This window comes from Phaethon lepturus, unplaced genomic scaffold (assembly GCF_000687285.1).
Source record: "Phaethon lepturus isolate BGI_N335 unplaced genomic scaffold, ASM68728v1 scaffold33932, whole genome shotgun sequence".
Classification (NCBI taxonomy): domain Eukaryota; kingdom Metazoa; phylum Chordata; class Aves; order Phaethontiformes; family Phaethontidae; genus Phaethon; species Phaethon lepturus.
In genome coordinates this window covers 1-12,599 of record NW_010524647.1, presented here as the reverse complement: position 1 = coordinate 12,599, position 12,599 = coordinate 1, and the positions used below count along the sequence as shown (strand labels likewise).

The 12,599-nt window shown below is 40.6% G+C and overlaps 1 protein-coding gene across 1 annotated transcript; it reads right to left on the bottom strand.

Annotated features, from left to right (window-relative positions):
* Nucleotides 1-6,661: 6,661 nt before the first annotated feature.
* VIMP (VCP-interacting membrane protein) lies at nt 6,662-10,768 on the bottom strand (the record flags this gene model as incomplete). Its single annotated transcript, XM_010282513.1, has 4 exons — nt 6,662-6,741; nt 8,759-8,837; nt 8,938-9,027; nt 10,662-10,768. Coding segments are annotated over 4 exons (356 nt in total), but the record flags the coding sequence as incomplete, so codon positions are not given.
* Nucleotides 10,769-12,599: the final 1,831 nt, after the last annotated feature.

Genomic DNA, 12,599 nt, shown 5'->3' with positions numbered 1-12,599 from the left:
GCCTTACTTCTCCTGGTGAATTATAACCCTGCCATTACCTGCCTAGAGTATGTTTTTGATCTGGTTGGCAGAGAAAGATCATACTGCATAATCACATTTAAGTGCCTTCCCCTATTAATACAGCTCTTAGTATCAATAAATAGTTGATGCTGCATATATTATGGGTACTATATATTAAAAGGCATGGCATTTTTCTCATATAACACTGCATAAACACGTTTTTATGGAGCATGTTTTCTATTCTACATGGGATTGCTTTAGGAAATAATTCTGAGGGCTCTCCAAAATCTGAAGAGGACGCACGTCATGTGTGCTCCATCGCCGCGCTCCCATCCCACTTACTCGAGTGAGATCAGCACCCAGACCAGCCGGTGACAGCCCACTTGACAGGCCCACACAGTTTAGGTTCATAATCAGATTAACAAAACAGTAATCCTATCTTTAAACGATGAAAAAGCCAAGTCCTTGAAGCAGCGAGCTGTTTTGTGTGTGTACAGAACAGATACCGTCCTTTTGGAATGAAGGAGCTTAAAACCAAAAGAAAAAAGTTTCTTCCACACAGGGGACTCTACCCTATAGAGGAAAAAGGGACTATCTTGCATTATAACCACTTCTTTTTCCCATCAGTTTTGATCTCACATTTTTCCACAGTGATGAGCCCACTCTAATGCTTACAGGATGTGCCTTCTACATTATACATTCTTTACCATATTTTAAAATAATAGTTAAAGAAGTGAACTACTTCCCAAGTGCGCCAAAAACTTTCATTATGAATGTTCCAGTACTTAAACTGATGCTTTAAAAACTACCCAGGCACTGGAAAATGAGCATACGTCATATATTCAAGGTAACAGACTCACCGTGGAAAAAATCTAGCTGGGCAACCAGCAGCATTTGTCTCTGTCACAGTATTTCCAGCACTGCTGCATTTTCCCAAATGATGCAGAAGCTCCTTCCCCAGCTCCAGCACCCACTTTTTTCCCTCATCCTTTTCTGGTCCTGCCACAGCCCAGTCCCAGCCTCTCCTCTCAGCTGAATCACTCGGAAGATAGATGCTAGTTCAAAGGACAGAAAAGAATTGTCACCAGTTGCCGCTTGCTAGAAAGCCAGACCAACATTGCCATCCCACGGCCCGGCCCCGCAGTGCAGCGGCCGTGGGGCTGCCCTGGGTCGGCTCTGCCCTGCCCAGCCACGGAACCTGATTTAGGGCTTTGGAGGTGTGCGAAGGGATGGAAAAACTCTCCTGCTCCCCGCACAGCTCCTCCGTGGGCCGTTCTCCTCAGCCGAGTGGCGGTGGCAGCACCGCCGTGGTGCATCAAAGCCTTTGAGTTTGCATCACGCAGGGGAAGGTGATGTATTTTCAATGTGCTATCGCCAGATTGGCATCAATAAACCCTTGACAAAGTCTAGAACATATATTTGAAAAGCAAGCGCCGAGATGCAATATACCTAAGAAGCAGAAGAGCTAACAAAGTGACAATTACATTACCTAAGAAGCAGTAAGCTGAATTTACGAGGAACGTTACTCACTCTAGTGCGTGATAAAGTAAAGCTTTAGGACCCAGGTTAGGGTTGGTTGGTTGTTTGTTTTTTAAATGCATCTTGTAGGCCAGCTTAACATTAGCTCCTCATTTTAATGCATGCAACAGAGCAACAGAACTAGATTGACAGGCCAGGTATTTCAGTATATCCATTTTCCTTCCATTCTCTTTAAACAGAATTTTCTAAGTTCTTTTCCTTGCCATCCCTACGTTTATACTACCCACAGTACCAGCTCTGAAGCTGAGCTCGATAAGCAGCACACAGAAAGAATCTCGATTAGTAAACTACGGTAGATACAGAGGGAAGAATGAAATTATTAAATTATCAGCGGAGATCTTGCTCCATGCTGAAAGTACTTTCTAGCAGGTATGCACTTCAAAATGCAAATGATCACAGGAAAAAAAAAAAATGCATGAGAGGAGCAGCTGCATCCCTGCCAGCCCATGGCAACAGAAACCTGCTATGAAAATGTATATATTCACCACCAAAACTGAGCTGAGCAGACCTATTCCATTGCAGCCATTGGCTGCTTCATAAAAACTGATGGAAGTTTTTGAAGTCGCTGGCTCTGGAGCTGGGAACATGGGCAGGGTGTGTGTCAGGCTTGGAACAGCTGGCTTGGACGCTCACACAAAATCAGCTACAACGGTGCAACCGGGCCAGGACACCACCCAGCCAGCAGCCGTATGCTTTTCCTTTGTGGTTGCAGCGCTGTTCCAAAAGCTAAGCTTTCATTCCAAAAGGGGGAGGGAAAAAAAAAAAACCAAAACAAAACACACAAACCCAAGTCTTGAGCCCATCCAAGTCTAGACCAACTTTTTCTACAGTTGGAAATGATATAGTATCAGTGTTCAGCGACAGCGTGGACAGAAACATGCTGTGCCCCACTCCTGGCTAACCTGATCCCTGAAAAGGTGTCACTTTTTTAGCCTGTACAAGGGCAAAAATCTTCCAAAGGGTGGATCTGATCTGATGTAGAGATGTGTGCTGATGTGCAGCCAGGCTTCAAAAAACACAACTGCCAGAGATGGGAACTGCCTTGTTGAGTGCAGGAGGCATAAAAGGACACCGTTGGGATGGTTTAATGCAGTCATTAACTGTAGCACTGCTGGTAAAACATATGGGAGACTGTCACACTGGACACCATCCTCACTCAGAGAGCTCTCTGAACGCAAGCGCTCTCTTTAGTCGTCTTCCTAGGGAGAGGAGGGGAAAAAAAGACACAAAACCTGAGAAAAAAACCAACCCAATCCAAACACCTGAACTGAGTTTGAGCACAGCCCAAGGAGGAAACCAGACTGGGCATAGAGCAACTGCAGAAGAGCCTAATTCCTTGAGTTTTGTGTCAAAATAGCACGGAACTGTATAAAACACATTAGATTAGATTAGTTAGTACTAACACTTCACACCTGCATTCAGTCTCTGCTAGGAGAGCAGTTACCTGCAGATATGGGTGCACTTATCATTTTCATTCACATTGAGCTTTGATTAACACACAGGTAATTCTGGAACATGCGGCAACAGCTCTGCTGACAGATTCCCCATTTGCCCTCACTCCCCCAAGTCCATCTTCTGTTGTTCATTATGAAAAATTTCCAGTATAAGAAAAACATTCTTTTTAAACAACTAAGTATGCAATGCAATATCACTCTTAAAAGCTTTCCCTCATTTCACAAAGGTTTTGAAAGGCATAAATAACACCAAATAAATTTTATAAGAGTGACAACATGGTTTTTGTTCAGTTTTAATTCCAGTGCTCAGTATCTTCTGATGAATACTTAAGAGAACTATGCATAAACTAGACCCCATCTGCAATTGAAAGAAAATGAAAAACTTTGTTCCTCCAGCATATAAATCACCTGAAAGGCAATGAAAAAATATTTAGTTGCATTTCTCAAGCAACTAACATTTTCAGGATTTTTTTGTGCCTCTCAACACTTGGTTGACTTCAGATTTTTCAATACCCAAAATAGATTACTCTTTGGTGGCTAAGTAACAATACACAGCGGTTTAATAGCATTGCATTAACTCTGAATTTTTTAGCTAGCTTCCTCCAGATAAAGATATTTCCAGAACATCTGCATCAGTAGAGTAACAGGCTTCTTGCATAACTGTTCTAAGTGGGGGGGGAAATCTCCTGAAGGCTTTTTAATATGATCTTTCATAATTCAAGTTCTTGGGAATTCATACCAAAGCAGGAACAACGGATTCATTAAATAGTTCTCTTTCACCTAATGCCTTCTGCATGTTTCGCTCTTAAGCTATAAAGCAACAAGCAACCACCTCTCCATACTTGTCTGCGGTCAAGGAAGAGCTTTCTATCTGAAGGCAGAGGAAAAACCCTTCCATCTGCTTGTGCAGGTTGTGAGCCAAAAGAAGTGTTTTACAAACTGAGGTTCTTCCTCCGACCCTGTTCAATAGCTTACAAGTGTCTGACAAAGAAAAACTTCGGGACTTGAAGACTAAAATTAAAAAAAAATTAAGGGAGAAAGAAGGCCAAATTTTCCAGAAATGTGTAAATCACTTCATTCTCACTGGATATTTCTTAATAAATCTTAGAATCGGGCAAAAATCCATATCCCCAGTCCTAGCCAGAAGCAAGTCTTGAGACACAAAGATTAGCATATGCTCAGTTCAGACCTGCTTATTTATTTCTTAAAATGCTTCTACTGAATTAAATCAACCCATCCTTACCATTTTATCAACACAAGGAATTCTGCTTCTTTAAGACAACAATCTCCCACAGTTGTTTTTCTGAAGGCAACACCTCAGTCTGTTGCCTATTTCCCCAACACAAGGGGAAAATCTTCCCCAGAGGCATGAGCAAGGTAACAACGTAGTCCTCTTTACTGATGGAGAATCTTCAGATCTTGAAAATATCCTTCCCCACTTCCACTTTTTTTGGCCTTATTAAAGATTAAAACATGAAGTTACATACACCGGTCTATGTTACAACAATGGAAATTTAAGTTTACATACCAAAACACACAGAAGCCAGGAAATGAAAACCAGTTTCCATAGGAACACTAATAGCCTTCTCACTTCACCTTCTACACACACTTGAACACACGCTTCATGGGTGTAAAGCAAAAGGTTCTTTGCCTTTCCATTTTATTACCTGGCAACTTTAAAACTCACTAGTAACATGCTACTGTTATATTTATTGTCAAGAGAAAATCACAGATCACCTGACATATAGAGCAGTATCTACACATCTAACAGTGTATTCAAAGTTGGCACTCATACCTACTGATGAGCACAAATACTCCAAGTGTAAGTATTTAGAAAAAAGCGTTCAAGCAGCCCTAAGCTGTGCTAACGGAACACAGATATGTACTTTAATGCCTATATACAAGCTCAGTAACGGTAATCGGACACAGGACACTTGTCATATGCTGACAGGAATGATTTCACTCTTTATCAAAGACAGCCTGGATTTTACTCATCTGTTGCATTCTGTGCTAGAGAGCATCTCAAGGGGATGGGATGTTTGGAAAGCTCAGTTATGATGACCAGCTCTAATTTTATTTTCCATCCACAGTGCTGGATACACACCAGAAGGATGAAGACTTCAGACACTTTCTCCTTACAGTCCCTCACTTGCAAGTTTTACATGTTTGCCTACCCAGAGGGCCTTTTCAGCACAAACCACCCTCAGCTTTTGTGCTGGCAGCAGGGTAAGAACACACCTCAGCATCTAGCGGGGCTGTTCAGGGGTTCCCAACCCGAGACGCATGCAGAACAGGAGGTAGCACAAAGTATGTTCTTACCATGCGCCAGGCGTAACCCCCATACTGCACTGCTAAAGCTATACACCGTCCTGCTGCCCACAACACACAGGTCTGGGCGCCGTCTGTGGCTTCTCTTTTCTCTTTGAATATCTCACAGTGCTTGAGTTGACCATGCCTGTGTATTGCCCGCTCCTCAAACCGTATTCATTGACAGTAATTTGTAAAGAAACCCGCTCTGCTCTATTAGAACAAAGGCCTTTGTTGCATGTTTTCTTGATTTAGATTCAAATACAGCTGGAGCACTTAACCAGTAATGCAGTCAATCCAATTTCAGAATCACTTACTGGGGTTGGGGAAGCGAACAGGGAGTTTCATTTTTTAAACTTGGGAAAACTTGATGTGGTCTTAAGCTGAAAGCAATTCTTCTAAAATCGTGATTTGGAACACAGAACATCCAAATAAGACAAAGTTGTTAAAAGCCGAAAAGAAAAGCTGAAAAAACCCTTTTGTTTATGGAGGTAGTCAAATGAAAATCATTTCATTTGCTCTCTCATCTTGCTTCATACACGTTTATTGCACTATAACATATGCCTTCTATATAAAAAGATGTTGTAGAAAACCACAAGATTGTAAATAATAGATTTATGATTTGTTTGCAATTATATTTAATATTAATAGTCTTTTGTTTTTACAAAGCAGTTGAAATTAAAAAAAAAAAAGGAATAGCAAGAAACCCCCCATCTGCTGTCTAGCATCAGTAATCCTCACTGGTTTGTTTACCATTTATAAGGAAAACATCATTAAAGGTAGCTTGTCACAGAGACTCTTCTGCAATACTGGCCTTGGGGGCAAATCCATGGAGTTTTTCAGTTCATCTGTTTTTTCTGAAAATCCCTCCTCCTAAAATTCAAGGTATCTGCCAATGATAATATTCTTCCCCTCTAAAGTACCTTCCAGCCAAACACAGTAAATCTGGTAACACATGTCTGAGGATGGTAAAGATCCTCATTTTACAGAGGTAAACTAAGCATAGATAATTAAATTTGCCTGAGGCCAGTCTTTTGAATAGCCAGGCACAGAACCCAGATCTCACAATCCCAGGTGATTCACTTCGGCTGGAGACTACACTTCCTCTCTACAGAAGAGTGAAAATGAACTGATTACACTGAAATTGTTTCTTTTTTCATCCTCTCTAAGAGGATTGGGTATTTTTCTTGTGTAGTATCAGCTTCTGTATTACTAGTTGGAAATGGTGTAAATCTGATTTCAAGTTAACACCTGCACTAAGCCCAATCCCAAATGAGTCACTGTGACATGCAAGCTGTAGGCAGTTAGACAGTGGGTAAGATCAAGCCCGCTAGTGACATGAGACACTAGGGAGGTTAGCCTCATCCACCTGCTGACGGGCCTCTCCGGCCTGGTCTCCAGGAACAAGTTCCACCTCCTTCTCCAGACAGGGGGTTATAGCCTAGAAGTACAGAGGAGAAACCCACTGTATTAATATTCGTCCTCAACAGGCCTTCACCAACACACAAGAACACAGAAAAAGAAATCTCACAATTATTTGCACCTTGTTCATACTTACTACATCGGCAGAATTTTAAGGAAAATGAAAGCAGAGAAAATATCCAGACTTGAGATGGTTTATTTTTGTAGTGCTAACAGTAGAAGTCATTGCAAAACACTCGTATTTTAATTTGATCATTTCAGATTAAATTAAATTGAAATTAATTATCATTTATTTTCTCCAAGCCCGCACTAAAGCTTTAATGCCGCTCTGCAGAGTAAACAGAGCAGTAACAGTACCTCACAGTAAACTCTGTAAAGAGTGTATCTGTTCTCCAAGGGCCCTAATAGTTCGGTATTTAAACTAATCTTTTATTCCAGTCCTGCAAGGAAGGAATACTCTGAAGGTCAAAAGGTAGAATTCATTACTATTGTAAGATTTTTTTTTTTTTTTTAAAGAATTTGAAAAGGCAAGTATATGCAGTACAGCAAACAGATCCTTTGGTTGAATCTCCCAATGCCATAACTATAGGCAACTTCACTGTACAAGTATGTGCTCGGAAAGACACAACTTGGCAAATGTCCTCCATTTGTTCTGGACAAGGCAAAGAAAAAGACAACTGAAAACCTAGGAGCGTTACTACCCAAACAGGTTTCAAAGCAACCTGTCCCACTGAAACATCAAGCATCACCTCCATCTTTGAAGTTTGTTTTTCTCAGACTAGCCAAGTTCTGCTTTCTTGCTTAATTCAGCAGCTGAACAGTGCAGATGGTTCTTTCACTTCATGCTGATCTACCTCAAGAGAAGATCAGAGACCTCTAATTCTATAATCTGTTACTTAAGCAAAGATTTTGCTTAGGATGAAACTAGGACAGGTAGCAGCTGGAAGGGTGCCTCAACCCAGTTGCCCTGATCCTGGTTCTTAGTACAGCATTTCTCATCCCACATAGTGGTGAATATTCTGTGCAAGAGCTATAAAAAGATATTTGACAGTATCAGACATTAGGTTGCACTCATATTAAACAACATAAGATGAATCAATCCGTCAGTTCCTTCAGATGTCATCAAGAGCTGTCAGTAAAAATATTCAAAGCAGAAATTTCAGCACTGAACTATTATTGAGGTTTAATATGTTTACTCAAGAATCTTCAGGTTTCATACATTTAATCCAGTGACTTACTCAGTGCTGCACTCTAAGTGGGTTTCTCTAGTCTGATACAACCGAGGCTGTCTAGATGATCCCCTCCACTATGGAAAATTGTAATAAAAATATTATACCCAAATTAGCACTTGCAGGAATGGCACGGGCTGTTTGACCAGCTAGGAGACTAGCTGCATGGCCAATACATGGCAGTGATCCTAACGTGGGCTATGTAAGGCCACAGAAAGAAGCTCATACATCAAGATAATTTCAGCGGTTGACAGTGAGTTTAATGATAAGACCTTCTGGTGGTGTGCGAGAGTTGATAAGTTTATACATCTGCAGGATTTATATATTCAATAGGTCATTACTGTGATAGCTGATAAATAAGGTCACATTTTGTGTAATGAAGTCTTTCATCTGCCTGAATCTACCCAATACAAAGCAAAATAGCCTCTTCCTGCATTCAGTTAGTACTACAGGTGATTGAAAGACCAGATATTAAATTATAGGACTTTTACAATAATGGAGGAGGGATCCCAGAAATATTGTTAAGAATCTATAATTCTGAGTCACAAAAATCTCAGTACATTATGGCAAAAGCATTTATAAGAAAACTGAAACACTGTTTCCCCAGGAACAACCACCACAGAAACTTCCTGCTAGGTTTTGCACTAAGTGCAAAGCAGGACACACTGATCAGAGGTAACGAGCTTGTTTCTAAAGCATACTTTCTTTCTTCATTGAGGGAGAGAAAAAATATGTATGATGACTATGTACCTAGGTGGATAAATGCTCTGTTTCAAGCTCAGAATATCTCAAGGATTTCATACTTACCACCTCCTCGCAAGGGCTTTTTGTTTGGTTTAGATTTCGGGACTGCTGATGAGGTGGAAGCACCAGATTCTACTTCTTGCTGTTCACAAAAGCAAAAGTTACTCAGAATTTAAACAATGTGAAACTCAGCTAATCTAATCACATAAACATAACTGTAACCTGATTAAAACAGTTGTTACCTGATTCAGTTTCAGGTTTCCTTTATAGCTTTTTCCTTCTTGCATACTTTCCCACATTGCTATCTTCTGCCTTCGCTTCTCTTCTTCAAGCTAAGAAAGAAATACAGGATATGCAAGACCAAAATTTCAGAACTAATAGAATTGCCAGTGCTACAGAAACAACTACAACAGGCTCATCAAAAACCAAAACCATAGCTTTAGCTGATGCCGTATCTCCGAGCTTATGGAAGCATTTACTTTTTTAAACACCCATGTCTTCCAACCACAGAACACCCGCCCTTCCTCAATATATGACTGTACCTGCAGCTTCTTTTGACCACTTGACGCTTTAAAACATTTTAAAATTAAAACAGAATCAAGTGGCAAGCTTAAATACCAAGTTCATTAAAAGTACTGAGTAAAGAACATTGCGTATGATAGTAATGCACAATGTAGGGTTCTACAGAAGAAAATATGTTTTTCAAATGAACAAGACAGCCAGCTACATATTTACATCCCAATATACATTATTAACAGTTCTCCCAGCTCTCTTCTAAAGCTATTTATCCACAAAACCAAATAAATTAACGGCCAAATAAATTAACGGTCAAGACAGACTGCCGCCTTCTCAACAAATAGAAAGGAAACGAGGTAGCTACTCCAACCAGTCAAAGGAAGCAAAGCTCCCCGAGTCCAAGTACCCTAGACCTAGACTTTCTACATAGTGGCTATTTTCTTCCACAACACAACATTTCAAGAGGAAATGGCCTCAAGTTGCGCCAGGGGAGGTTTAGATTGGATATTAGGAAAAATTTCTTCACTGAGAGGGTGATCAGGTATTGAAACAGGCTGCCCAGGGAGGTGGTGGACTCGCCATCTCTGGAAGTGTTCAAGAAACATGTGGATGTGGCGCTTCAGGACATGGTTTAGAGGACATGGTGGCACTGCATTAATGGTTGGACTTGATGATCTTGAAGGTCCTTTCCAACCTAGTGTTTCTGTGATTCTGTGATTTGTTTTGAACTGCCAATATGTCTTGAAGCATCAGCTATAAACTGAGGTCTGAATGTAGCTGACTGCAAAAGTGAAAATAGAAGAGGAGCTGGGATATAAGCAATATTATTTCTGTGCTGATCACATCCACTTTTCTATGCTGCCCCATGTAGCACTATGCTATTCCTCATTACCTTACGCTGTAGTTCAAACCAGTAAATTACAGCAATGCTAAGCTACATTTCTAATAACTTGTATTTGCCCTTGAGAACAGAAAATACATGTATGCAGTAGTACAGTTAATCTAAAGGCCAGTAAATGCCCTCCAGCCATTCACTGCGCATATAACTAAGTTTCTGTAGGTACACAATGTTCCACACACACAACTACTTGTGGAGAAGCAAGTGTCACAGAGATTAGTTACTTCAGGAAGGAGCAGAATACTGCACATATCAATCATTCAAATCAACAAAGAGCATCAAGACATCAGGTCAGCAGAGTATGTAAGTATGTGCTTATGCATCACTGCGGGTCTATCATAATACCTACTGACCATTACTGCTCCGTGGATCAAACCATATCAGAAGTGGTCCAGGTAAAGGAGAGAGGGAAAAAACCACCACCCACACTGCAGCAGAGAAAGTGAGTCTCCTATTCTGCTGATATCTAGCATAGAATAAACCTTTCCATAACAGCAGCAAAGTACCTGATGACAAATTTATGAGTTAAAGAAAGAAATGCTCTCTGGTTACCTGTCTTTGTTTTTCTTTGTATCTTTCTGCTTGTGCATTCAACTCCTCTTGCATCCTGAGGCGAGCTGCTGCCAAAGCTTCCTGCCTTCTTACCACCACATCAGGTTCTAGGAAAGTAGGAAAGAGTTTGCAAAGCTATTAAAAATAAATTCTAGATGGCCCCCTCAAAGAATTGTAATGAGGAAAGGCTCCCATCTCTCCCTGAGGCTGTTTTGCAGGAAATCACAGCTCAAGTGTAGTTTCCAGCCAATCTTTTACAGTCATGTATATGCTGATGTAAATTTCATAAGAATTTAATATTTTTAGAGCAATTGCTTTAACAGTATTTTAATGAATAAGGACACCAATGTAATGAACCCCCAAAAAATTAAAATTCACACTTCTAGGATACTTGCTTCCATTTCTGAAGGACTTGTTTGATACAAATAATTTCAGAAATATCACTCATGCTTTACAGGGATTCCATTTTTATCCAGAGAACAACTTCTACACAGAAGCATGAAGCAATCAGCCCACATTCACTCCTACTCCTGGCAATTAGTCCTGTTTGTTTCTTTATGGCAGTGAAGCAGTGGCAGATTTAACATGCTCCATCAGCAGACTAATTACTTACAAGTATCGCACATATCGCAAGAGAAAATTGGCAGTCTCAGAAAAATCTACATTGAGTCACTACTTCATGACTGGCCTTTAGGAGAAGTCAAAAGAAAAATTATATCCAAACAAAGGGAAATATTGTTCTTTTTTTTCCCAGTAGCTGAAGTGTTTCCACATTTATTTGTCTCCTCATATGTTTCCTAAGATCCAGTGATGAGTACGTAAAAGAAATTTCAGTACTTTCAGTAATTTCATTTTATAGGCAGCTTTGGCAATTAAATCAAGATTTAATTAGCATTACAAAAGAACACCAGTAGGATTAGGGCACGTAAGTAATATTTTCTGGGGCCCCATGTACTGCCAGGCCAACATGCCAAAGGAAGCAGTGCCAAGCACTTATTGTTTTGGCAGGTACATAAGTATAGTCTGTGCTTTACGGCAGCGAGTCTCCAAATGAGGCAGGATCATGCCCATGTAAGATTTACAATCTATGCCACACTTGATAAGATAACACAGACAAGGGGCAGTTACGCCCTGAATGTACACAATCCTGCCAGAGTAGGAACTGTGAAGGAAAAACTGAGAGATTATGAATATCAATAAAAAAATAATATTAATAAAAATATTTCCCCCCAGTATTTAGATTTGGATGTTTTGGTTTTGTTCGATGAGTCTAAAAGTTATTTGATAACTGACCACAACTAACTGTAACGACCATTCTCTCAGCTTCTGCACTATCAAACACCAGCTATTCCCTTGTTCTGCAATGCCCCGCTCCTTCACGCCCAACCACGTTACTGTGGGACACAATCCTTCCTTGACAACCTTTTAAAAAGCCTTTAAAAAAGCTTTAAAAAAACAACCTTTAAAAAAACCACTTCTCTTGGTCCAACTCTTCCCCAGCGACCTCTTCACTAACACGGTCTGTACGCTTTCATGGGCCTAAGCAGTTAAGGCTGAGTATCGCTCACCGCTAAAATCCCTCAGAACTGAATGTTTTTGGTTGCTGTTAAATACTTGACAACCTTTTAAAAAGCCTTTAAAAAAGCTTTAAAAAAACAACCTTTAAAAAAACCACTTCTCTTGGTCCAACTCTTCCCCAGCGACCTCTTCACTAACACGGTCTGTACGCTTTCATGGGCCTAAGCAGTTAAGGCTGAGTATCGCTCACCGCTAAAATCCCTCAGAACTGAATGTTTTTGGTTGCTGTTAAATAAAGACTCGGCGTATGGGGATCTGAGCAGCCGTCTGACATCCCATCACGACTGCGGAGGGCTGGCAGGAGCCTGGCAGACAGAAGCACCACCCCACACCCCTCTAGACAGCAAAGATTTACTCACC